General features: G+C 37.7%; 1 protein-coding gene across 8 annotated transcripts in view; it reads right to left on the bottom strand.

Annotated features, from left to right (window-relative positions):
* The window catches only part of HERC2 (HECT and RLD domain containing E3 ubiquitin protein ligase 2), a 112,223-nt gene that overhangs the window by 294 nt on the left and 83,943 nt on the right, over positions 1-27,986 (bottom strand). For 7 of the 8 annotated variants that reach the window (XM_034431378.3, XM_087895327.1, XM_034431379.3 and 4 more), the window contains exons 68-93: positions 27,693-27,833; positions 27,015-27,206; positions 23,521-23,674; positions 22,837-22,944; positions 22,126-22,257; positions 21,550-21,708; positions 21,343-21,461; positions 20,746-20,871; positions 20,137-20,292; positions 19,741-19,856; positions 19,409-19,607; positions 17,734-17,948; positions 16,586-16,763; positions 15,507-15,668; positions 14,001-14,092; positions 13,537-13,676; positions 10,123-10,310; positions 8,402-8,599; positions 8,041-8,124; positions 6,339-6,480; positions 5,315-5,509; positions 5,096-5,208; positions 3,989-4,179; positions 3,509-3,614; positions 1,923-2,135; positions 1-487 (exon numbers count right to left, since the gene is read on the bottom strand). The exon at positions 1-487 is cut by the window's left edge and continues 294 nt beyond it. In XM_034431378.3, the coding sequence (XP_034287269.2) occupies positions 215-487; positions 1,923-2,135; positions 3,509-3,614; positions 3,989-4,179; positions 5,096-5,208; positions 5,315-5,509; positions 6,339-6,480; positions 8,041-8,124; positions 8,402-8,599; positions 10,123-10,310; positions 13,537-13,676; positions 14,001-14,092; positions 15,507-15,668; positions 16,586-16,763; positions 17,734-17,948; positions 19,409-19,607; positions 19,741-19,856; positions 20,137-20,292; positions 20,746-20,871; positions 21,343-21,461; positions 21,550-21,708; positions 22,126-22,257; positions 22,837-22,944; positions 23,521-23,674; positions 27,015-27,206; positions 27,693-27,833 (4,092 nt within the window). In that variant the 3' untranslated portion in view covers positions 1-214. The remainder of the gene's footprint in view (positions 488-1,922; positions 2,136-3,508; positions 3,615-3,988; positions 4,180-5,095; positions 5,209-5,314; positions 5,510-6,338; positions 6,481-8,040; positions 8,125-8,401; positions 8,600-10,122; positions 10,311-13,536; positions 13,677-14,000; positions 14,093-15,506; positions 15,669-16,585; positions 16,764-17,733; positions 17,949-19,408; positions 19,608-19,740; positions 19,857-20,136; positions 20,293-20,745; positions 20,872-21,342; positions 21,462-21,549; positions 21,709-22,125; positions 22,258-22,836; positions 22,945-23,520; positions 23,675-27,014; positions 27,207-27,692; positions 27,834-27,986) is intronic. The other variant, XM_034431383.3, reaches the window with a different exon arrangement.

The raw sequence follows: 27,986 nt of genomic DNA, 5'->3' as shown, positions 1-27,986 counted from the left end.
TGTTCAATGCCCATGTAGGCACCCACAAGTGCTAGAGACAGTTATTTCCATTATTTGCCATTATTCCTACAACAAGTAGTACATACTCCTCATTTAGTAATGATTAGTAGTTCTCTGGTTGCATGCCTTTGGACTGTGACCCGTTGCATCAAAGCTATTTTGTGGCACTCTGATCCAGGGCTCCAGCATTGTCTTTGGCAAGGAGCCTTCCCTCTCAATGGCCAGTTAAATAGTCTTGTGTGGAGTCAGAAGCAAAAGAATCAGCATCTTCATTGTCAGAATCATCACTGCTGTCATCAGCAGTTGGCTCCCCTGTCAATGCTATTCGAGCATAGTCATCCGTGTCTATGGATTTACAGAAATGGATGGCATACTTCAGTTTCTCTTCTAGAACCTGTTTGCAAGAATACCTAGGAAGCTTCAGCAGAAAAAAGCATGTGTAGGACTCAGGAAGAAAATGGTCTGGAGGATTGTATTTATCCAGAACCTGTGAGGGGGAAAAAAAAATAACAATTTCATTGAATGCCATTTGCATAGCAGAAAATTCAAAGTGGTCACCTATCCATGCTTACAGAAAAATAAAAGGCTTATCTCTAGTTAAGAGGGCCAGAGTCCTGCTCCTAAGAGAGGACCAGGGAAGGTAGTTGTCACCTCCTTTTGCTTTCTCCCGAGGCAAATAACAGCTAATTTTGAAGCTGTATCTCAAGTTGCTATCCACATAATAGTAATTTAATGGCAGAAACATTGTGCAAAGGAGATATGTACCGTGTTTCCCCGAGAATAAGACTCTGTTTTTTTTGTTTTTTGTTTTTTTGTTTGTTTTTTTGGGGTTTTTTTGAACCCTGAAATAAGCGCTTGGCCTTATTGCCATGCACTCAAAAGCCCGATTGGGCTTATTATCAGTGGATATCTTATTTTGGGGGGAACAGGGTATATGTTTCACTGTGTCAGCAGCCATGCAAGTTTTAGCTAAGTATTTTGCACATTTTGGACTAGTGCTTTTGACTATCCAATTACATATGAGGAACCTTCTTGATTTGACCATTGGGTTGTTATGACTAGTGCTTTGTGCCACTGGAATGCCATCCATGTGTTTTACAGTAAAACCTCAATTTTATGCCTGAATTTGGGGAAGTAATGTCAAAGCCAAACATCCATTAAGTTCAAATTTGCATAATTGAAGTAACTAACATAATTTGCAGCAATTTATGCCATTTACCTAATTACACAAATGACATAAATGATGCAAATGACGTCAATTATATTAATTACTTCAATTGTCAGGGATTCCTGGAAGAAAAAAAAAGAACTTTATTGCTGGGGGGGAAGCCTGATCTAGAATTTTATTTGCTGCATCTGAACACTGCTGAATGGGTGTCTGTAAATTAAAGTTTCACCGTCTTTCCACAGAATATTTTAGAAAATGTTCTTGTTGAAGAATATTAAATCTTTTCCTACCCACACCACCTCACAATTTGTTATGGGCTGATTTACGTGATGAACATGTAAATATACCGTCATTAAGCGTTTTGTTTCAATCTCCTAAAAATAAAAACTTTCTCATTTAAAGTACATCACTATTCAGCAGAATAATTATGGGATCAAGAAAAATTTTACTTTCCATCAGTGACAAATATATATATATATATACATACACATACACACACACACACACACACACACACACACACACACATACACACATACATATACAGTGCATTACTTTCGGAAACATTTTGTTTGTATCCAAAAAAACAACAACAAAGAAATCATGACCAGAAAAAATTGAGAACTGGAAATCTTCAAAGAAACACCTAACAAGAACAAGTATTTCTCTGTAAGCTTCACGTTTTCTTTCTATACATTTCCTACGTTGCATGAGATAAGGGGATTTTGCTGTCCTGAAGCTCTCAAAGTCTTACCTGGATGACAAAGTCCCTGCCTCTGAAATCTGCAATGGTTCTTGGAAGTCTTGTCCTACCCCATACGAAGCGCAAAAAGAGAGACCGTTCTGTGTTGGAGAAGGATTCCATCACCTCCCAAAACCACTGAATGAGAGAAGCGCTGGGTTCAATCCCTTTGTATGTAGCCACAGATTTCAAAAGATGGAGAGGAATATCTGGACTCCCACACACCTGAAAGGGGGGGAAACAGAAACTTCTTTAGTTTAGCTTTTATTCTCATGAGAATTTGAAATATAATTCTTCATAGGAATCTATTTTTAAAATGCTACTATTAGAGATTTCTGAATTCTCAAGTGCACTTTGATATGTTCTTTGCATAGTTAGTGTCCTTTTTCTTTGTGTCATTGTGTGAGTTTTAATTATCTCTCAATAGCTATAAAAGTTCAGATCCAATGTTTGGAACCAAAAAACAGAAAAATCTATTATAACTTAGCCACCAAACCCAAAATAATTTTGCACAAGAAAACTATAGGAGAAAAGGCAAATAAAAGACAGCTGACTAAAAAATAACCATAGGAGTCGTATCTCTGATACATGTGCAAGAGACAGAGAAAAGAGAATGTGGGCACACATAACAGAGACAATGAAATAACTATGGATCAACACCCTGGTGTTTATATGGGAGAAGAATCAAAGGAAATATGGTGGGGGAGGGGGGAGGAAATAACTGCAGTTACTGAGAATTCTGAAAACTTAAGACTCCACATCTGGAAGACTTCCAGTTTATAGAAGATAGGCTGGCCTAAAAATCTTTGAATTATTCTCAATTCTTGAATGTTTAATTTTCGCTTTAAGACCCAGTAACTGGTAAACGTTTATTGCTGTTATTTCTATCAATTACTTAATTTCCTCATAAATGCTCTGCTATCAAACAAAAAACCCTATTTTTATGGTTCACACAGATGTAGCAGCGGAGGAACCTAGATCTAGAGGTTCTAGGACAAGTAGAAAAGAGGTCGGCTGATTTCAGGACTGCAAAATATGTTTTGTCTAAGCGTTCTGTTTGAGTCTAAGATCTATCAAGTAAAAAGCTAAAGGAAAAAGCTACATTTCCTGAGCTCCAGTGCTTAGACTGAACAGCATTTTGTCTTCCTTTATGAAAGATCCACCAGGGTTTTTTTTAACATGATCAGAATAATTTTAAAATGGAGAATAAATCATTTGTGCTATTATTAAATAGAAAAAAACGTCAGAGATGCACATCTATTTTCCAACAACATCTGGACAGAAAACAAAAAGAATTATTAATTTTCACTGTCAGTGATAATTTTTCACGCATCTTCCTATTATATAGAAATTGCTGGTTGTGGTTTCACATACAAGTCTAAATTGTAAATTTAGATTTTAAATCTTTTTAAAGCATAAAATAACTGTCTTATTTCCTTAGCATTGTTCTGTTATGTAACTCAGCCAAACCTAACTTTTAAGAAATAATGAGGCATAGTTACTGTCATGCTTCCATTTTAAATAGTTATAAATCTTTGAAGTACAAATATGTGTTCTGATTTTTATTAAGTTGGCCAACAACAACTGTATATACACACCATAGTTTCCAGTTCATATCCTGTGAATAGCGAAAGAAGAGGAACAGGGACAACCCTGGCCATCCCTTCTCGAACAGCAGCCACTTGTTCATCAAATTCATGTAATCTGCCAAAAAAAATCACGCCACCATATCTTTGTTAGTAAAAGAAATATAATTGCTTCATAATCATATGGGAGGACAGGAAGAGATATCTGCATATCTTCCATAATTAGCTTAGAAAGCCTAGAGAAAGTCCAGTTGTAATAAATTGAAAATTGTAATAAATGAGTGAATGAATAAGATCACTGACACTGAGGATGATATAAAGTTGTATTGAGTTTTTCAGTTTTTTTTCAAATAATCTGAATTCTTAACAATTGTCATCGTACTCTATCAATGCTCTCTTTGCTTGATTTCATCTCAACACTGACAAATATTACAGCACAAATTCAACAGTGGATTAACTGTCACTTATCATATCTTTGACTACTTTACAAACCTGTAGTTTATTGCAAGCCTCACATATTCTGTTCGATTATCCAGTGTAATATGGGTATATTTAGAACTGAGTTGAATATCTTGGCCACTGGCATTTGGCACTGTAAACGGCAGGCTCATGGCTTCAAATTCTTCTGAGGTAGCTTCATTGTCTCGGATATACATAAGTCCAGGAATAAAATCCTTATCAACCTTTTAAATATAAAACAGAACTAAGTGAAATCTTTTCTACATAATGTTTAAATATCCTATTATTTGGGAAAAATTACATGGCTAATTCATTAATTCACATTATGATCCTTCAAGCAAGTAAGAACACTTGCTTAAAGTTAGAGATATTGGCATATTGACACTAAAACTGTAAACCATTTACAAAACTTTTAGGATTTTAAACTCTTAGAGAGGAACAATTAGAACAGGCAATCTTGTAATGAGCTACAGAACAATAATATAAATACCTCAAAACTCATTTTCAAGCCTGGGGAAACTATCATATAATTTTTGGAAATATGAAAAGCAGGAGAATGAATACATTTGATGAAAGGGAGTAGCAAGCTGAACATATGCCAAATTAAGTATTTCCCATACAGTGTCATTTTCCTTTTTATGCAAGAAGACACTAATACTAGAACCATCAATAGAAATACTTGATTTTGACTTATCAGGTTGATTAAGGGCTCTGGAAATAAGGGCTCACTTTAAGAAGAGAGTATGTCTTTGAGTCTACATACAAATGCTTCCTTTTTACTTTTTACTGTCTTCTCATCTTATCCCTCATGAAAGCAACATGTTATTCAGCCAAATACAAACATGTATCATACAAAAATAATGGCCTTCTGGCAGTAGAAGGATGTAACCATAACCAGGTAAAACCTTATGCCAATGGATCTCAACCTTTTCTTTGCCACGGATCCCCTTTAAATACCTTTTGTGGCCAACGACCATGGCCATGGAACACCAAGACTTAAGATTTAAATCGTAATATTTCTTCAAGCCTTCGCCAACCCTGTGATGACATTACAGCCCTCCAGGGGTTCACGGACCACAAGCTGAGAACCACCGCCTTATGCTAATAATATTATATAGATGAACATAAGCATTTTCTTGCCTCACTGAGATCAGCAATTGTTAAATTCATTCCTGCCAATTGTTTCCATACAGGTTCTGCCAGATTAAGGCTCAGAGGACTTCCAGTCCGAATAGCTATCCCCAACATAACTCCTAGGTAATTTAAAAAAAAAAAAAAAAGGAAAAGTGTTACACATATTGTATGATCAAAGTTTTACTCAAAGTTTTTAAAAAAGTTTAAAAGCTAAGTGTAATTTACCAAGGAAGCGAAACATGTTCATGTGCAATGAAGATTTTGCCGCAGGGTTTAGGAGAAAGCAATCTCTGTTTGCTCCAGATTCATCCCTTCCATTAGGAGTCACAATTAATAATGGGGTCAGTCCATTCTGAAGTTCTTCACACATTTCTGCTATTGATTCACTGTAGCCCCCACCACAGTCATCCACAGATTCACCTGAGAGAAAGAAAAAATTACTTTGTGGAACTGCTGAATTAGTAGTTTAAAGCTACGTTCAGCCACTTTTATAATAAACATTAGATGCAGTGAAAAGGAATACTTGCTGAATTCACTCATTTTGCCATTCAGTTAATCCTAGACATAATAGAATACATATTTCAAAATGTTTATTGATCTATAAAAACTTGCTTAATCAGTAAACGTGCAGTCAGATACTACAGGATAAGCCAATTAGTGCCCTTAATATGATCTATTCAAAGCCACACATCCTTCCGCTTGTTCTACATATTTAAGTTTCATAAACATTTATTTCCATGTACAGGTCAACCTCAACTTACAACTGGTCGCTTAGTGACCATTCAAAGTTATGATAGACCTGACTGAAGCCTCCCATGGTCACATGACTGCATTTAGAAACAGTTTTGCTGAAAACTTGCATTTATATCTGCTTGTGGTCAGAACTGGCCCATCCTTAATGACCACTTAATGAACACCACAATAAAAAATCAGGTAGGGCACATAGGTCCCAACGTATGACTAATGGGCAGGTTCTATTATGGTCATAAATTAAGAACTACCCATATAGGCAAAATAAAAGAAAATAGCAAGGGAAAAAATAACCAGCAAGCAACATGTAACAGAAATATTTTTAATCTAAGAAGCTGTCTGTATGAGAATGACAATCTGCAATTAATTTGGGTTGAGAACCAGCTGACAATATTTAGTGCTAAGGAAAAATTATGACTGACATTTCTTCTTTTCGGTATTTATTGTACAAGAAAGGGCAAAGTATTGTAAAATTAGATAAAGTGAAAAAAAATACTACCAACAAACTTGACTTTCCAAACACGATGAGGTAGAAGAAGACTATCTGGACTGAATGAGCTCATCTTAGCACACATCTGTCCAAACACAGATTTTGTGCCATCAGGACCAGCCAATCCTCCTTTGCTTCTAGATCGCTTTACCTAATCACAAAACAGAAGTTACTCTAGTAAAAAATCTAACTCTAGCAAAACTTAAAAGTTTAGAGTATTTTAGTAATTCAAAAACACAAACTCAAATTAATGGTCCTAATAACACTTTTCAGCAACTGGTTTTGAAGACACATACACAATACTGGATGAAAATCAGATTAAAAAGATGATGTCCTTGAAAGTTAAACAGTGACACAATTTTAAATCTGCAGTTATTCCCTCCTATTTTAACACTGATTTTCCTTTAAAGAGATACTGAAATCTCTAAAACACATTATTCCAAAACACATGTTTTGCTCAATGAAATAAAACAATAAACAGTAGTATATTCAGCCTCTGGGGAAAAAATTCTTGAAATTTAAGGCCAAATATTAGATCTGTTTACGTCACTGACATTTTTTATGATAACCACTTCCTTCTATGAAGTGACCACATGTAATGCTGATTTCCTGAAACTTAGTGATGCCTGAGGGCATTCTAAACAATGTCAAGTTATAGAAGATGGGTAAAACAATAACAACAATGTACAATGTGAGATGTTCTATGTAGAGAAGCATTATGTTTTTTTGTGATTTTAGCCTCATCCAGATTTTTATATATACTGTAGACCAGAGATCCCCAACCCTGTTGAGAACCTAGCCACAGAAGCAACAGGTGAGTGTGCAAAGCTTCATTTGCGCATATGTGGGATCTAGGTTGAACACCATCCCTTCTCTCCCCCTGCCCCCCAGCACCATCCCTGCCAATCCATGGAGCCAGAACTGTTGGGGACTGAGCTGTAGGCAATGAAGATTTCATAATGTTTTAATACAGTCTTAATGCTCTCAATTCACGTAAGTATGTATTTGCTATCTTTCATCAGTGTCACGATGCCATGATTATCAATATAACAAAAATAAGTGCCAAAGCCATGTTCTTATTAACAGCTGCTTGTATTCCTAAAAAGCCTTTCTAGATAACTTAGACATGATGTTATTCAGGAAAAGAATCACTCAAAATTAATCAGGCCTCTGCTTAATTGAGCTCTTTCCTCTCTCAGCCATGTTACCACCATCAATTCCACGTTACTCAGGATAGATAATCCTGTTTTCTTCCAGAAAGGCTCTTGAGGAGGAAAATGTGGGTGCAGGGAGTGTGGGAAGGAAATGTAAACTACTTCCATTCACAGAGGCTATATATACCATGAAAGATCAGAATTACACATGCCTAACAGAGGGTGACTATGTACATACAGCCCACACAATTGTGAAGAGTTACACAAAGCAGACTGGATCTTTACAGATTGTTTGATTTATATATATCTGTATCTACCACAAAACCACAAAAATTTCACAGATGTCTCATGGCTACTAAAATGTTTTATTTCTGACCTATCAAATAATGCGAAGCTTTTAAAAGCCACAAATCAATAAGCACAATCAATCAGAATTAGAAAGTGGCAAAATCTTCTATCAGTATTATAAGTGGACTTTCCCATTCTCTAATCCTCAACTTCAAACACAAGGTTGGCCAGAAATCTTACATTCAACAGTCATATTATCACATTCTTACTTGTATTCTGTTGAGTTCTACAACTGGCCCATGCTGACGATCTCTCACCATAGTTGCTTGTACAACTTTTCTAAAAGCTGCCTCCTAAAAAGAGAAAATAAGTGATTTGGAACATAACATAATTTTTGGTTGAATATTTGACTTAATCACTTTTCATTTAAAATACAAAATATTACATTAGCAGAAATATTTTATAAGAAACCTTATTAGTAATTCATACTTGAATTCCATGTATCAATGCTATGATCTTTATATACTGTAAATCATAAATCATACCTTGGATCAGATGTTAACAATTTGCACACTTTAAGCATTATGGCAGTAACTGGTAATTATTAGTAGGATGTTTTGAGATACATGCCTTTCCTTGTGATATCAAAATTCCTCGTAATGCATCAAATCCCACTGAAGGACCCTGGCCAGTCTCATCAAGGCGTCCCTCAAGATCAAACATGGGAATACAAGGACAAAAGAGCTCGGAAATGTGATGTAGTAGCAGCAATCTGTTCCTTAAGGCAATGATAGGAATTTCCTGTAGATGATTGTATTCCATGGGAACCTACAAAATTCACATCATTAGAATTTCATGTGCTTTGAGTAACGGGTGTTCTTTAATGTAAGATAATGTAAGACCTAATAGTCAGCTAATTAGGCTATTGAGTATTATACATTGTTTTTATATGTTTTATGTTTTAATCATAATACACACAGTATTCATGGACTGACTACAAACAATGGTATTATTAAGTAACAACAATGCTACTTGAACAATGGTGCATTGGAAGATCTGTAAGAAATACCATTTGCCTGGAAGCAAGAACTGGTGGGACCATAAAATAGAGAAAGTCATAGAAAAGGAAGAAGCTAAAGTCATTATGATTTTTAAGAAATCATAAGAAGTCTCTGGGAAAACATTACCGTATTTTCCGGCGTTTAAGACTTTTTAACAATGAAAATCTTCTCAAAAGTCGGGGGTCATCTTATACGCCGGGTGTCGTTCTCCTGTAACCAGGCAGACCAGCCCGAAAGGCTCTGATGAACCTTAAATGGCTCTGGCGATCCAAGCTCTGACGATCCCAGCTGAGTTGCCTGCTAATCAGGCAACACAGCTGGGATCGCAAGAGCCATGTAAAAGGAAAAAAAGTTTTCCCCAATCAAGCAGGCAGGGAGTTGTGGACTTCAACTCCCAGAATTCCTCAGCCAGCAAAACAAAGCTGGCTGAGGAATTCTGGGAGTTGAAGTCTACAAGTCTTAAAGTTGCCAAGGTTGGAGACCCCTGTTCTATTGGGTAAGTTTTTTCCCCCTTTGGGAGCTTTAAAAAAAATAGTTAATTGGGGGTTTTTTTAGTTGTTCTTTTTTAGACCTAGCCATTTAAAGTTTAGGAAGTTTTAAATTTAGTTTTCATATAAAAATAAAAATAAAATAAAATAATATTTGTGCAGCTTTCTGAGATTTAGTGTGTTTCTGTAGTGTTTCACTCTAACTACACAAACAGACAAAATCTCACAAAGCTGTATGTGGAATTTTGTGTGTGTAAAGTAAGAAAGTTGTTTTTTTGGGCTTTTTGTGGCTGTGTGAGGTTCCTGCTTGTTGCAAGGGCCATTTTGGTCTAGCACAGCTGCTTTTACATTGTGGGTGAGCCAGTTGATGTTTTTTAATTTTTATTTGATGTGCGTTGGAAGATGGGTAGTCTTATACGGCGAGTATAACCCAAACCCTACATTTTAACAGGAAAAGTCGGGGGTCGTCTTATACGCCGGAAAATACGGTATATCTTTATCATCAGATCATTCCTTTTGGCCTGAAGCACAAGAAGTCGTTAGATAACATGGCCAGTGAATAAATAGAGCAATACTTCTACACTTCTATACTTATGAGTATCATGTTTTCCGAAAAATAAGACCCTGTCTTATATATTTTTTTTGAACCCTGAAATAAGTGCTTGGCCTTATTGCCATGTGCTTAAAAGTTCAATTGGGCTTATTATCAGGGGATGTCTTATTTTGGGGAAAACAGGGTATTATATTCTGATTTTATAGTTTTCAAAATATTAAAAACATGAGTTAAAAGATTTTTTTTTACCTGGGAAGGGAGCTTGCCTGCATTAGCAGGTTTACTAGTAGACCAAGCTAAAGTATGCGCTGAACCACAAGCTACTCTGTTGATCTTTTTACCCTGAAGTGCTGCAACCAGACGTGGCCTTTGGATGGCATTAGTTGTCCCATCTCCAAGCTGCCCTTCATCATTATCTCCCCAGGTATAGACTTCACCTGTACCATTCAAAAGTATTATTTTACCAACTCAAACAAATCAATCATTTATAATAATGACGCAGAAACGTTGTATCATTTACAAAATGACTTCAACAACAATACCTATTAATGAGAGCCAGTAATAATTGGCACACAACAATCAAAACATTTAATAAAACATATATATCAATACTACAAGTAGAAGGTACTGTTTCAGCAGTCTCAGTAGACATGAGTATTTCCTTTAATTAATTTAGTGTCAGTTTAGCAACAAAAGGGAAAAAAAAGGTGGTGATTCAGGAATTGTCATGTCTCAGAAAAGAGCTGATGATGACATAGTCTTCCAACTGTGGCTGATTAACTTGGACAAATAAGTATTCTTTCATGCATGAGACTGAAAATGTATGCTTGTTAGAAATCTGAGGCATAGCCTCTACTTTAGCACAAAGGAAAAACAGAGCCTGGATTCTTGAACCTGAATGATAATTTGGGGGAAAGAGGGAGGGGAGGCACAGGAAATTTAAGCTATTAGTATTTCTTAGGATAATTACATCCATTTGCTGAAGTCAGTTGTTACAATTCTTGTTTTTGATAATATTCTAGCATTATCTTCTAACAGCCTGAATTTTGAACACTACTTCAGTATCTGTATGACAAAATCGCTCAGATTCGGGAAGGGCTGGCCTCTGACTGGGTATGTCCAGACGGGATGACTGAGGCAGATCTTGAGAGTGTTATCTGGGGGGAGTTCGATCCTGTGGCTCCCGAGGACATGGACAGGGTCCTGGGACGGCTGAACGCGACCACATGTTTATTGGACCCGTGTCCCTCCTGGTTGGTACTGGCTTCCCGGGAGGTGACACGAGGCTGGCTCCAGAAGATTGTTAACGCTTCTTTGAGTGAGGGGGTCCTGCCGGCCGCTTTGAAAGAAGCGGTGGTGAGGCCCCTCCTCAAGAAGCCTTCTCTGGATCCGGCTGTTTTGGCTAACTATCGTCCAGTCTCCAACCTTCGCTTCATTGCGAAGGTTGTTGAGAGTGTGGTGGCGCAACAGCTTCCCCGGTACCTGGATGAAGCTGTCTATCTAGACCCGCTCCAGTCCGGCTTCCGGCCTGGGCACAGCACGGAAACGGCATTGGTCGCATTGGTCGATGATCTCTGGAGGGCCCGGGATAGGGGTTGCTCCTCTATCCTGGTCCTGTTAGACCTCTCAGCGGCTTTTGATACCATCGACCATGGTATCATGTTGCACTGGTTGGCGGGGTTGGGGGTGGGAGGCACCGTTTTGCGGTGGTTCTCCTCCTACCTCTCTGACCGGTCGCAATCTGTGTTGACAGGGAGGCAGCGGTCGACCCCGAGGCACCTTGCTTGTGGGGTGCCACAAGGGTCGGTCCTCTCGCCCCTTCTGTTCAACATTTATGTAAAGCCGCTGGGTGAGATCATCCGTGGCTTCGGGGTGGAGTTCCATCAGTACGCTGATGACACCCAGCTGTACATCTCCACCCCAGGCCACCCCAATGATGCCCTTAAAGTGATGTCCCAGTGCCTGGAGGCCGTGCGGGCCTGGATGGGGAGAAACAGGCTCCAACTCAACCCCTCCAAGACCGAGTGGCTGTGGCTTCCGGCGTCCCGATATAGCCAGCTGACGCCATCGCTGGCTATTGGGGGCGAATCACTCGCCCCCACGGAGAGGGCTCGTAACTTGGGCGTCCTCCTGGACGCACGGCTGTCGTTAGAAGATCATTTGGCGGCCGTGGCCAGGGGGGCTTTTTATCAGGTCCGCCTGATACGCCAGTTGCGCCCCTTTCTAGATCGGGACTCCCTACGCACAGTCACTCAGGCACTCGTCACTTCCCGCCTGGACTACTGCAACGCTCTCTACATGGGGCTCCCCCTGGGGTGCACCCGGAGGCTCCAGCTGGTCCAGAACGCGGCCGCGCGGGGGATTTTGGGGGCGACGAGGCGCTCCCACGTGACACCTCTCCTGCGCGAGCTGCACTGGCTCCCGGTGGTCTTCCGGGTGCGCTTCAAGGTGTTGGTGACCACCTTTAAAGCGCTCCATGGCTTAGGGCCGGGGTACTTACGAGACCGCCTTCTGCCACCAATAGCCTCCCACCGGCCAGTACGCTCCCACAGAGTGGGCCTCCTCAGGGTGCCGTCCGCCAGACAATGTCGGCTGGCGACCCCCAGGGGGAGAGCCTTCTCTGTGGCGGCGCCCACCCTCTGGAACAACCTCCCCCCAGAGCTACGTACAATAACAGACCTCCGGATTTTTCGTCGGGCCCTAAAAACCCATTTATTTCAACTAGCTGGGCTGGCTTGAGTCAAATTTTAAACGGATTTTAAATTGGAGTGTTTTAATTACGGCCAAAATTATTTAATTATTTTAAACAGATTTTAGATTTTGTATGTTTTGTATGTATGTCTTGTTTTTACTTTGGCTGTTCACCGCCCTGAGTCCTACATTGGAGAAGGGCGGTATAGAAATTTAAACAAATAAATAAATAAATAAATAAATGTAATCATTTCAGCTTCAGTATGTATACCCTTGGCAAAACAAATGGCCAGGAGTCTTTCTTTGACTGAGTGGGATGGTTGATATTAAACTGAATCTGAGGTTTTCCGGTGTAAACAACACAGAGGAAAGTTCCCATTCCACCCTCCCACGGCCATTCCCCAGTTATCTGCAAAGGTCCAATCAGGTACTTGTATATCATTCAAGAAACAGTTCCCAGCTCTGCTTATCGTAATGACTTTGTCTGGCTGGAGCTTCTCAAATGCTCATGAAGCTTGAATAGGTGAAATGCAGCCATGACATATACTATCACCTATACTTCTAATTTATTTTCTTGGCTCTGTTATAAAATTTCTAGTTTCCTGACTTCTACATGCTGATTCTATTGCTTCATTACAGCCTTTGGCAAAGGCATTCAGATGCAATGTACTTGGGGAGTACATTAAGTTTACATGTGCAATGCAAATTATAACACATGGGTATATTTTAAAGGTTTACCACTTCGTCATGTTCTGCACAAATTGAACAAAAGGCAAAGATTATTTTTGGAAGATTTTCTTCAGAAATAATGAAAGGACACATTTTTAAAAATTGAAATCAACTGGGATTTGAAGTAAATACTTAGCAGTGTACCAAAAGACCAGGGATGATATAATAGCCTTCTAAAAGGTGTTCACTTTGGAAGTTACAGCTGTTGTTTTGTTTTTAAAGGAAGTGAATTATTCCACATACCATCTTCAGTACAACACACGCAGTGTAAAGAGCCCGTTGCTATGGCAATTACTTTCTTTCCTTGTAAACCCTGGACTTGTCGAGGTCTTCGAACATGGTCATCTGATCCATGACCTAATCGATGGTAATCGCCTTTGCCCCTATATGCAAAACATAAATTGCAATTAACACATCCATTTTTAATTGTTCCTAATTATACAGGAATATAAATTAGGAGAATATAGATTTTGATAGAATTCTGTTCCCTATATTTAAAAAAGCAGATACCACAAAGATAAACCTGTGGTCTTTCTAGATTCCATTGAAGAAGCATAATTTTGGTAAAGGAATACCTTACCTCTGTTTGTAACAAATGCCAGTATTATGTTTTTTAACCTCCAGCCTGCCGTGATTATGTTTTTGTTTAAAAGAAAATAAATCACTAAGAGTGGTATTATATTTTTTGGAAAAATAAATACACTTACCAAGTGTACACTGTTCCCGATTTGGTAAGGGCCACAGAAAATTGTGAGCCACATTCTACTTTAATTACTCCAACACCAGTGAGAGAATCAATCTAGGGGGGAAAAGTTTAAACACAGCTTGTCAAAGAAGGTAACTGCAGAACATGCAGCACATTGAGGTATCTTAAAAATAAAGCTCTACTCTATCCAAAAAAATACTACTAAAATCCAAGTTTCATTATTTAAAGAAATAATTTAAAATACTCTGATATCATTCTCTTTTCTTTATCATCTCTGTTTAATTGAGCTACCCACCCATTTTCCCAGGGAAGTATAAACTGGAGAAAATGAATGCCATATCTGAACCAACAATATATTGGTGAACATAGCTTTCATTCCCATGAAAGCAGATGATAGCCATGTAGTGCAGTCTCACAAAGAGTAAAACAATTGTTAAAAAAAGCCTTAAAATTCAGAAAATATATCAAGAAATTGATATACTTGTTTCTAAGAAAATGGCTACATTCAAAGAGATCTGATCAACTAATCAACATCAGTAATGATGTGCCTACTTCTTCTGCATATTGTTAGTTACCAGCCAGGAAGAAGACATTTCTATTATTACACCTGGTATGTGGAATACCATACACCTAATTGTAAATCATTTACACATCTTTTCAAACACTTCAAACAGTTGCTTAATGGCTCACAATGATGATTCATATCTTTTTATTATTATTATTATTTATTGAATTTGTATACCCCCCTACTCCCGAAGGACTCAGGGCGGTGAACAGCCAAATAAAATACATATAATACAAATGTTAAAAAACCATTAAAATACAATTAAATAATTGGCCCGAAAAACGAAATTTAAAACACCCCAATTCATAAGACAAATTTAAAATTTAAGAATTTTAAAAATTTTAAGTTTAAAAGAGAGGTTAGGCTATATCTAATAGTTTATACACATTAACATATTTCTGTGATTATTTCATAATATTATTGGATTTTAATACTATACACTTGCTGGAAGTCACACAGAATGTCAGGTAGACTAGAAAAGAATCTGAAACTGTTCATGCTTTTTCTCCCAATTTAAATTTCTGGCCTTGCTAAGCTATACAGTTGCATTAATTATGGATGCAAATGATTACAGTAAACAAGTTACTTGTGTCCTGAACAGGTGAGCTAAGCATGATTGCAAATGCAGAATTCTGGTGCCATTTGTTTGGAAGTATCCAGAGAACAAAGAGAAATTCAAAAACAAAAGTACAAGCCAGAGGGACCAATATTTCCAATCACGGGAGAAATCAGAATCTTTCGCGGTCTTCTATAACTTATTGGACTTTCATCAAACTAGTCTGAAATACATTTGTTAAATACACAGATTTTCTCGAATGAAAATCCTGTTTAGCTCATACCATTCGACATTATTACGAATCCAATAGATAAGGCTAAATATTTTTACAATGTAGAAAAAGGGTGCACATTTTTTCTCATTTTACTAAAGTATGAATGAAGTACCTTCATTGGCACTTTGCAGCCATCACTTCCACCTCTCCCAAGCTTTCCATAGTCTCCATCTCCCCAGGACCAGACAGTATCATCATCTGTCAAACAGAGGGTCTGTGCATCCCCACTGCCACAGGCTATGTCAATCACACGGTAACCCTGGAGTGCTTCAACCTGTCAAACAAGCATTTGATTATCAAATAATTTGAATGATCACAGTTTTAAAAGGTTAATTAGTATAATCACACACGATCATGTAGGTCTTCTCTTCAGTGGTACATTACATTGAGTACAATGGAACAGTGCTACATTACATATTAGATGTCATTCTGAAAGATTTGAGCATTTGCATGCATTTCATGAAATAGGAACATATGGTATATTCACTTTTAGATGTGATATTCATTTCATTGAATTAATATTGTATTTTGATTTGCATGTACATTATACTCTTGTTTTGCAATTTTAAGATTTTCTGATAAAATGAAATAAAATTTAAGTAAAAGTAAAAATGAATTGAAATTCAAGCAATGTTTTATAATTTTCATTTTTACAAGGTAATTTCAGCAAAGTAAAAGATCAACACGATAGCCTGAAACAGAAGTTAAATATAGCTGATTGCCCTGATTTTATTACACTTGCCATAACTGCCTTAAGAATAGTTTTCAATATGAATTATAATTCAATGTTAATAACTATATAATCAAAGTATATATAGTTGAACTGACTGTTTCTTTAATAATGTATTGTCTTGAATATATTATACTGATTGCACTACCCCCTGAATATTTTTATACGTAATTGGGTTTTTAATAGTGGTTTTAAAATAGCTGTATGGTTGATGTTTTTATGTATTTTTTAAAAAAAAATATTTTTCTGGTTTAAGATGGGCAGATGAATGAATAAATGAATGAAGACTTCCAAAATAAATCTGGCAAAACAGGAGGTCCAAAGTTATTTGTTTATTGATTTACTTCCTTTAAATCTTTTGCATGAAATTTGGCATAATGAGGTGACCTATTTCAACTTGAATTGAATGCTTTATCAGTTCAAAAAGATAGTTCAAACATGCAACTTGGACACCATCTCACCAGCTTAGGTTTCAACTGATCCTCACTGTCCCCGTGACCAAGACGTCCATATCTTCCCTTGCCCCATGTATAAAGATCTCCTGCAGCAGTAATACATGCACTGTGTGCTCCACCAGCAGCAATATCAACAACTTCTATGCCCCGCAAAGATTCAATTACTCGAGGACGATCACACGGACTAAACAAAATAATTGTAAAGCATAAAGGGCAATACGTTAGTAAATACATTGTGAACTGCAAGGTATAACAGATTAACTGGAACAGTTAAAAAATCCAGTGATAAGCCATTGCAATTCCATATTTCTAGCTTCCCTCTTTCTCTCAAATGCATGCACTACTTTCTGAACTATGCCTGCTGCTTTAAAATCCCTGGCACAGATTAGTGGTTAGTGCAATTCAAACCTGCACCATGCACCAATGTCTAACCCAATTGGTGTATTAAGGTTTTCCATTTCCTGCTAAATTATTCTTCGGTTTATTATAAACACTGCAGCTTTGTTGCTTTGCTGATATGGTCAATCAAGTCAATCCTGGCTCCTGGTGACCACCAAAACAAGGTGTTTGGGACAACATTTTCAGAAATGATTGAAGTACTTTCTTTCTAGAGCAGGAGTATTAAACTCAAGGCCCAGGGGCCGCATTTGGCCTGCAGGATGCTTAGATCTGGCCTGCAGGGCCATCCCGGAAACAGTGAAGGACCGGCCCATGGTGTTTCTGCCAGCGAAAATGGAGCTTGCAAGGGCCACACATGCCCACCCCCCCGCACTCCATTTTCGCTGGCAGAGGGTTGCAGGAGGCTGTTGCAGCCGAAAACGGAGTTTGGGAGCCTGTTTTTGGTGGCAGAGTGCTCGTGCCACCACTGGCACCAACACAAGTGACATCAAGCTGGCGATACCCTCTCTGGCCACGCCCACCCTTGCCCCTCAAGGTCAAAGACATCCCTGATGTGGCCCTCAATGAAATCGAGTTTGACACCCCTGTTCTAGAGTGACTAATCCTCAATTATCCAACTGAATTTCATGCCTAAAGCAGGACTAGAAGTCAGTCTACAGGCTTCTAAGCCAGCACTTTTAATTACTACACCAAACCGCTTTAGGATTGTACACATCTATGGAACGTATATGATATTACTTATAAAATTGTTATACCTCCGGTTGCCATGGCCCAGTTTGCCATCTTCTGCCTCACCCCAGGAATAAACTTCTCCCTCTGAAGACAATGCTAGACAATGTTTTCCTCCAGAATTCACAGCAACTTTCTTGATAAACACATGCTGAATGGATTCTAGCAATGTGGGAGTAGAAACAGACTCTGTCCCCCCAATTCCAAGTCTTCCACCTGCACCATATCCTGTGGCATAGAGCTAAAATTAAAAAATGAGTTATTTGAATGAATTTCTCACACACGAATATTATTAGATTACATCAAGAACACTACTGCCATCTAAAATTAAGATCTTTAATTGTTTTTCACAAATTCTGTTTGCTTCACCTAGAAGCATTTGTATATTTTGGGCTGATCATGTTCTCTTTGCTAGCTTTGTTTGTATTCTACAAATCTTGGTGTTACCAGCCCATTTATGGATTTATGCCGGCTAAAAAGCTCAACTAGAGAAAGTTTCAAAACATTGCAGGTCCTTAAAATTCAAGTGATTGTAAATGAACACTCCCCAGCATTTGGTCTGTACTGCAGATACAGTATTATTTGTTTGTTTGTTTGTTTGTTTGTTTGTTTGTTTGTTTGTTTGTCATATTTCTATGCCGCCCACTCTCCGAGGACTCTGGGCGGCTTACACCAAAGACAGTATACTAAATAGCATATTGCCCCCAACAATCTGGGTCCTTTTACCAACCTCGGAAGGATGGAAGGCTGAGTCAACCTTGAGCCAGTGAGACATGATCTGCTGAACTAGCAGTCAGCTGAAGTAGCTGCAGTACTGCACTCTAACCACTGCGCCACCTCGGCTCATTACTCTACCTATTACTGTCATTAGCCAGGCTATTCTGTTATTATGGAAGACCTGATCAGTTTCCATCTCGAAATTTCAATTCCAACATTCATAGCCCTCTACTGTAATAATTCTTTTTGGAAGACCCTTTTGAGATGAGAATTTATTAAGTGATTCTGGAAGATTTGGATAGAAATAAGGCACTATTTATAGCAATAGCACTTAGAATTATATTTTATTTTATTTATTTATTTACTTATAGACTTATATACTGCTTCATAGTGCTTTACAGCCCTCTCTAAGCAGTTTACAGAGTCAACATATTGCCCCCAACCATCTGGGTCCTCATTTTACCGACCTCAGAAAGATGGAAGGCTGAGTCAACCTTGAACTCCTGGCAGTAGGCAGAGTTAGCCTACAATACTGCATTCTAACCACTGCACCACCACAGTTCCTGGTATATGGAATGGAATATAACAATATATGCCACACATAGCAATGTGATTCACTATATCATTAAAATAGTGATCAATATCTTTTAATAAGATAATAACTTTCCTTTAATGAGTAAATCTTTGGTTTTCATTCACAGTACTGTTTCGCTTTATAGACTCTTTGGGATCTTCCCAATACCACTAATATTTGGCATGTTTATATTTTAACTGGTTTTATTGAAACTTTCAATCCCTGGTTTTATTTCAATAAACACACATATTAATAAGGAGAGGAAGGGAGGAGAGGGGAGGGGAGGGGAAGGGAGAGGAGAGGAGAGGAGAGGAGAGGAGAGGAGAGGAGAGGAGAGGAGAGGAGAGGAGAGGAGAGGAGAGGAGGGGAGGAGAGGAGAAGGATATTTTACACATAAATATGCTCCTTACCTTCCCATCAGCAGTCACTGCAAAAAGTGTCTGCTCACCACCTATTAACTGTACTGGTCTAAGCGTAGCAAGAGCTTCACACGGTGTAGGAACCTTAACTTTTGCTCCTTCTATACCTCCAAGTTGTCCTCTGTGATTATGGCCCCAGCCATATATTGTTCCACTGCCTCCTGCAGAAAGTGTCCAGTCATCTGGTCTCCTGTTAAAGGAAAGAACAAGTAGTTTAACCATATAAAATTCCCTAAAATCCCAATTCTTTACATATTTAGAAATGGAATATTGTTATCAAAAGGTTTCTCCACCCCACCCCAAAAAATATAGCTCCAAATAACCTGTTCATCCACTGTACAAGCTGTTCATCTTGTTCTCTTTTAAAAACTTCATGGCTCTCATGCAGAATATCAATATTTTCATGATCTGCCATTAATTCTTGAATTTTCTTGGCAACCTATAATTTAAATAATGGTATTTTGTGATCAGTTGAGCTTGAATGTTGTTTAAACTCTTGAGTCTATAATGAGTCATTAAAATCCCATTATGAAATAGGCCAAGTTATGACAAGGGATCCAATACTGACTGACTTCAAACCATATATATCCTCATGGTCTTGACCCAATATAATGTAGATAACTGATTTAAATGTGTATTTATATAGCAGACTTTTGTGCATTGTTTTAAGAACCAATATTTAAATATCCAAATAAACAAACGTTATGTTAAACCAATACCTCATCAAGAAAGAGGCGAGGCAGTGGTGTTCTTTTATCAAGGGCTACAGCAACTCTGGAAGCCATGCAGTATCTTCTAAACCAAGCCCATTTGTGTGTCTCTGCACAGCAGGGAAGAGTATCCAATTCCAGATCACAAGCAAGGGCTACAAGCACCTATACAAATAAAAAAAGAACACACTTTCAGCTTTTGTCTGGACCCATCAGATTGATGTTATTACTGGCGTCTCCTTGGCTTCATTGTATTATTACTAGAGGTGGGGGCAAATATTATGGCAAGGATTTCATTAATTGAATAAGAAACCACTTTGGTGCATTGAAATACATTGAGACAATTAACAATGAAAGTATAAAATCAAAAGATTTTAATTCTTCATTTATTGCACTGCTCTTTATTTAAAGAATAGCAGCTCAGTTCATACATGAAAGAAAAAGAATTTGATTATTTTAAAGCCGATGACTAGCGTTGTTGCATTCTTCATTTTAATCAAAGTAATTCTACTATATATTCTGATGAAATTTCAGGCTGACCATTCAGGTTTGCTTACAAGCAGTGCTAAAGGATTCCCATTTCTAATTTTTAAATCTTTCCACCCAATGTTAAATTACCTTAAAAAAAGGACTATGAAGCAGTTGTTTGCCACCTCTGACAATGGGATCTTCGTAATCAAACTGCCGCTGTAAAGCCTCAGGAAGGCCTTTAACTAGAGCAGCTAAGGCACTGCCAGTGAAACTCTGACACACATACACACACAAAATAAAAATAAAAATAAAAAGGATTAGATAGAAGTGATAGTTTTTTAATGTTGCATTTCAGCTATATTTTACAGCCAAGAGATATTTATCTAGTTTGAAAATATTATCCATCTTAGCCTTCCACATTTTATACCAAGGATTGGAAGCATACAATGCATATTTGACAAAGCCAGTATTCAAGTACAATTTGTCAACCTTAATCAAATAAGTCAATTTTTTATTTGTATTTATTTATGCTTCATATTTCTTAACCATCTATCCCCCTCAGATATCCAGATAATCCCACATACATTCTGAAATCAAAACATTGCTCAATTGTACAGCTTAAGAAACAAGAGAGAAAAAGAGACAGAGAGAGTGAGGGAGATTTAGACTTATATCTGTATCTCTTAAGATTTAAGTCTGCCACAGAATTTATGATACTAGTAATGGAAGGCTTGATAATTTTACCATAGTTCGTGCTTCACCATCATTATCTCCTAAGATTCGATTGATATTAATTGATTGGCCAAACTCAGTAGTCAGTAACTTTCGTAGTCTCTGTAAAGCCCACATTCGGTGGCCAGCAGCTACAGGATATACAGAAAAATGCACACAGGCTTAAGAAACGGTTTTTCAGTATTAGAAATAAGAAACTCAATAGAAATGTGAACTCACCTAGAGCGCTCAGCTGAGCACATGCAGCTAATGAAGCTGCTAAGCGAGGAACTATGCTCCTGTTAGAAGCAAAATTCAAACGGAAATCCAGTAAACACGTTACCAAATCCATTGACGGACAAGAAAGAATACAGCGATCTGAAAGAAGATCTTTTGGACCTGTAGGAAAAAGTCCAAAATATTAGCCATTTTCCAATCAAAAATTAGTGCTCTTATTTAGAGAAATAAAACAAATACAATTGAACTGTGTTGGGGAAGTGAATGAAAATGACTTAACAATTCATGTAAACTCCAACTATACCTGCAATGATTGCAATCCCATTTAATGCTTTATTTGTATCTAAAAAAAACCTTTTATCACAGACATATGGCTGCCATCAATGGATGAAAAGCTAACACTGGCTTAGTTTATCATTTTACAAATTAGATACCAACCATAGTATCTTTAACACAGGAGTAAATCTCTCTTTTTTCTGCTATTTAAGCTGCTTGCTAATAACTCAAGTGAAAAATGAAAAGAACAAATATGCCAGTACAGAGAAATATTTCTATCCTGAAACAATACATGGGATTCACCTGCAGCTGGCATGATGGGATAAACTGTGAAGCGCCAACCCCATCCATTCACAGAGCCATCACTGATAAATTTCCATTTTAATTCATCACCTGGAATGCGCAGTTCACTAGACCAGTCAGACCATTCACGACCTGAAATATTTAGATAAAGTAGTCAATTTAATCTTTGACCTATTCAGGAAGGGAATCTATTATTTTCGCTCTGCCACATAAAACAGTACAATACATCATGATAATCCTCCAGTCATAACTTTTCATCTTCACTGAAGATCATGACTCCAAACGCAGCAGGTGATATAACAATCCAATCAGTCTGGATATTTTTTTTTCCTGAGACACTGAGGGGCAATACTAAAATGCCTAGAAGGGATGCTCAGGCCCAAACGATTACTCCATTTCAAAACATCTTCCCCAAATACAAGTTTTGCAGAGATAATCAGAAAACGACATCAACATTAAAAATTGGGACCAACAAAAATAGGTGATTCAAGAAATTCAAATAGGAAAAAAAATGACAGAAAGTACAATGTAATGTAGGGATGGGGGGAAGGGGGGAGAATTTAATTATTACTTCTAATTTATGAAATGTATCTGAATTAAATATTTTAATGTATTTATAATTCTGTTACATTTACATACCTTCAACATAAAGTTCAGCCACAAAAAAAACTTTTTTTTCTAACTTAAAATGTCACATACATATTTCATTACCTGATCTCACAGAAACTATCCGGTTGACTCCATCCATGACAGTGAGAGGATCGTGGCGTCGTTCTGTGGAGCACTGGCGGTCAAATTCTACTCTAAGACCTTCAGCACCTGAAGAATGAATGCAACAAGGGTAAAATCAAAAGACTCAGAAGGAGGAGGAGGAGAAAGATTTGTTTTCTTTAAATTCTGCATTCATTGTTTAGTTGGATTCAATGATCTTTTCAGGCAAGATAATTAAACCTTACATGCTGAATATCTGAAAATTGCACAGTATTAATTGAAGTGCACATAGTTTAGAACCACTACTCCAATCTTGAAGCTAAATTCTAAATGATTATTTAATTGTGCTAGTAATAATCTGTAATATGATTTTATTAAGCCAAGATATCTGAAATAATTTTAATAGATACAGGAACACTGCTTCTAAATTAATCTAGCACTGCAACAGCATCATTATGGTACACTATACGAATCATTATATTGCATAATATTATGCCTGCCCTTTTGCTATCTCTTAGAACTCTGTGGGCTGATCAAGTATGCATTATATGACCTTAGCAGGAATTGAAGCATTTTAGATCACTTTCATCAAAGCTAAAACTACTATATATTCCCAATATAACTTACAATGGTAGCACATATCCTATGTCTGATTTCAGGATACTCTTTAAAAGATTTTAGTACCTGGTATTTTAACAGTGCCACTGGTAGAAGTATCATCAGTATATGGATGACTACTTTCTACCACCACTGGCTGAGAAGAGAGACGCCCACTTTGTGAATCAGTTGCTACATCTTCCAACTCAGTAACACACAGTTCCAACAACATATCAGCCACCTGAAAAGAAAGCTTTTTTTTAACTCTAATCTTCAGACAAAATGACTTACAAATTATCAATCATTAATTTTTATCATTATCTAAATATGATTTAAATCCTGGCTTTCTGCCTACTGAATGACTTAACAAAAAAACCCCATAAAACTGTTAATTTTTTAAAAAGCTATTGTTAAATTTAACTGAAAATATCTGGCTAAAGAGGAAAGACTAAGCTTTTATTCTTAAAAGCAGAAAGACTAGGGGGTAGATGAAAATCTCCTTTGCTTGGAACAAGACAGAAGATGGCCCTCTCCTATATTCCCGCCAAGCAGATGGCATAAAGTGACAAAAGGGTTCTACTGGTCTTAATGTCTTGATAGGATGACTAGAAAGGCTAAAGCTTTAAATGTTCTACACCTTGTTGTGCTTGGAAATAACTAACAACCAACAGATGTCTTTCACCATGTGATAATACATTCCTGATAGTGGACACAAGTTAGTGAACAAGCTGCTGTAATCTGCATAAATGCAGACTATTAGATGCAAAAAGCTAGTTGAACACAGAGTGTACCACAGCACTCAAGGCTGAATGGAATCAATGCATGGCCAACTATTGACAATTCAACTATTGCAAAACTCTTCAAATAAAATTTTTGCTACAGAACACGAAAATCCAAATTCAAGGAGCTCTTCCAAAAGTGGTACAACTCCAACAGGAACAGACTGAAATATATCCTACAACCTATTTTTTAAATTATTTATTTATTAAGAATACTTCTAAATTGTCTGATCTTAATTTTTGCTTCTTTATCCTTACTGAACAAGCACCAGTAATGCAAATCTACTGCTTCCTTGGAGGAAGATGGCAAGGAACAGTGCGGTTAGATCAGAAGAATAATGGTCCTTCACTTCCAAGTGCCTGCTAATTTCTCCCAACCTTTTCGTATCAATACAGCATAGTAGATAATAATAGACATTGTTTATCCCTGTATTCAATGCAGGAATCCAAATTAAAGAATTCACCCCAAACCATCAATTCTATTCACGAACATATCCACTGATTGGCCAGCCAATCTTTTCACTAGGTAATTGGTTTTACTTATTATCAGAAAGATTTTCTTGACATTGAACCAGAATCTTACTTCCTCAAAATTGACCCCATTATTTCATGGCCTGTAATCTAGAGTAATCAAGGTCATGCGTCAGGACTTTTTACTGTGTGACAGTCTTCAGATATTAGAGAAGTACTATCAGATATCTTTTGAGACCTCTTTCTCAAGATAAAAATATCATGATCTCTCAATCTCTACTTCAATCAATCAATTTATCAATAAATCAATCAGAACAGAGCTGGAAGGGACCCTGGAGGTCTTCTAGCCCAACCCACTGCTCAAGCAGAAGATCCTATATCATTTCAGACAAATGGCTGTCCAGCCTCTTCTTAAAAACCTCCAGTGATGAAGCACCCACAGCTTCTGAAAGCAACCTGTCCCACTGGTTAACTGCTTTTACTGTTAGGAAGTTTCTCCTTAATTCCAGATTGCTTCTGTCCTTGAGTAGTTTCCATCCATTGTTTCTTCTCTTGCTTTCTGGTGCTTTGGAAAATAAGTTGACCCCCTCTTCTTTGTGGCAGCCCCTCAAATACTGGAATACTGCTTGTAAGACTTAGTCCCTCAAATACTGGAATTGGCCCTCAAATCCTAGAATACTACTTTTAAATCCTAGAATACTATTTTAACTCTAGGAGTCTCTGAAGGCTGGGGATAGCAAAAAAGTGACTTCCTGTCCCACCGGGAGTTGGGAAATGGGCCCTTTCAGGCCTCCGGAGGGCCTCCAAGGGAGTAGGAAAGGCTGTTTCGCCCTTCCCAAATGCATAGAGAGGATCTGGAATCAGGTAAGAAAGAAAAATGGGCCCATTACGTGCCAGGAGTGGGGGGGAAAGGGTTGTGCATGCATGCACAGGGCAGGGTGCATAGAATTGTGGGTGTGGGAACGCGTGCGTGCGAACCTCCCCCACCCACCCCCTCTCCTGGCATGCAATGGCAAAAAGGTTAGCCATCACTGGTCTAGATCATCCATGCCAAAGAAATTAGCAATCTTATTAGTTTCATATCCTGGTTGAAAGCCCAAATTAAATGGATCAAGATGATCGGAATTCTCAAGGATATTAGAGTTGCAGAGCCATCACATTGTCTATTATTCTAGCCACAAATGGTAAACTTGAAACTGGTTGATATTACCCAGATGTAGGTTTTCTGAAATAATACTATCTTTTCTGTCTTTAAACTGGCAGAGAAACATTCTTCCTTCGAGGCAGCATTAATTAGCTCCCTTAATTATAACATTTCTTTGTTATCAGCCTCAAAAGAAGAGACAATAAACTGGTCTGGTGGTAATCTTCATCTTTCCAGAGATCCTATTTCTAAAGTTTCACACACTGGAAAAAAATGGAAAACAATTGGTTCAAAGTCACAGGGTAAATTCTGCCCAACATTAGAGTCTAACGTGAAACAGATATAAGTGACTTTATCAGTAAAGAATATTGCAAAATGTCCACAGTTTGCCACCATGCTGCTCTGGTTCTTCTCTCCAGCATCAAGGAGAAGATGGAGAAGATGCCACACATAGTATGGGAAAGAAACACCTATTCTGAGTAAAATCTAAAACGGTTCTTTGCTGCTTTCACCAAAGGAATACAAGTGAAATAGTCTTCACCTGTAACCAATTTGAGTCATCCTGAGAATTGTTTAATTTGTACTGAAGTTGCTGTTCTTTCCACTTCGTTGCTTTCAGGAGAGCAGGGGATAATTTGGCCACAGTGCTCAGAAGCAACAATGTTTATCATCGGGATTATTTCCCTATGCCAGGGATCAGTCGAAAACATTTTAAATATCACCAACAGAGGAAAGAGGAAAATTCCTATTCTGAAAGCTATCTGGATCTATCAGTAGTTTGAGAGGACCATTATTTTTTTATAACTTCAAAGGGGTGAAATGAGACAAAACCGTCATTGTATTTGATTAATCACTAAGCTAGATGATCAGCCTTGTGCCCTCAAGCATAAACAATGCCCAGGAATTATAGTGATTGCATCTTGAAGGCACTGATTGCCTATCCATTGGGTACATTACCTTACAGATACAACTATTCTCAGTCCTGGACACTTATTCTCTAATTTGGGCTGGCCTATTCTTATTTTCTCTTTCTCTACTCTTTATATTTTGGTTCATCAACCCTCAAATTTTCAATAGGAGTGTAATAATTAAGACATTAGAAGCACCAAGTAAACCCTTCAGCACGTTTCAAAGCAACTAATTAGCAACAAGTACAGAATTAATAATACAGCAACAATTTAATTTACCTGAGGATAAGCAGTACCCATGCCAGACAGCACAGCAGAAAGAACGTCTTTCCCCTTCTCTCCAGCTCGTCCTGATACAGCCAACTTCAATAGATCAACCATGACTCGGGTATCATCTGGTACCAAGAGACTGGTGAATTCATCCAAGTACTGAGGCTCCGGCCCAGAGACTTTGCTTTGGCTTTCTACATCCTTCAAAATAAAATGGAAGACAAGGCAGAGTACCATAATGATGTGAAAAGAGGAAAGTGCAAATTCCCAACATGTATTAATATTTAGTTTTGGTTTATATAGCTTTAGACACTTATTTCTGATTTAACTATCAAAGTTTTAGCATTTCAAAATACACAGAAAGTTTGTAGAGTAGCTAAATTTAGAAATTTTAAAATAGAAAATACTTTTTCTGAAGCTGAATTCTTATCATTGGAAGATGGTGAAAGCAATTTGTTACTTGACAGCTCTACAGAATTTTAATAATTCACTCTAAATTAAATGTCGTAAAACAGGTAAATGCTTTTTGTTATAATTACAGAAAAACAGAGTCTATGATATGTGGCCAATAAGCATATGACATTTCTCATTAGATATTCACCACAAATCTCTCAATCCTCAGCTATATTCAATTACTTTTGAAGAAAATCTAGTTAAGTGTGTAATCAGTACAAATGAGGATCTTACTTCTTTGGTTTTGGTCATTGTCTCTGCTATTATACTGGCTGCTCCAGGATCATCTGTGACAGGAATGAAAGGACGAGATGAGGCTGCTGAAGCAGAGGGGGTCACAGCAGAGGGAGTCAAGGCATCTTCTGCAGAAGCCACCTTAATAAGCAGAACAGCAGAGGTCTAATAAGAGAGAGCCTGATACGGCAGATAGATTAGGACTCTGGAAATCCCCAACTGAAGAATTAAGGTCTTGCATTAATACTTAATGACTACCTATAGTTTCTTTTCTGTAACCCCCAAACCAAAACA

The sequence above is a fragment of the Pantherophis guttatus genome, chromosome 5 (genome assembly GCF_059756535.1).
Source record: "Pantherophis guttatus breed Tessera chromosome 5, ASM5975653v1, whole genome shotgun sequence".
Classification (NCBI taxonomy): Eukaryota; Metazoa; Chordata; class Lepidosauria; order Squamata; family Colubridae; genus Pantherophis; species Pantherophis guttatus.
Note: the sequence above shows the minus strand (reverse complement) of the source record. Positions and strands in the feature narration are given on the sequence as shown.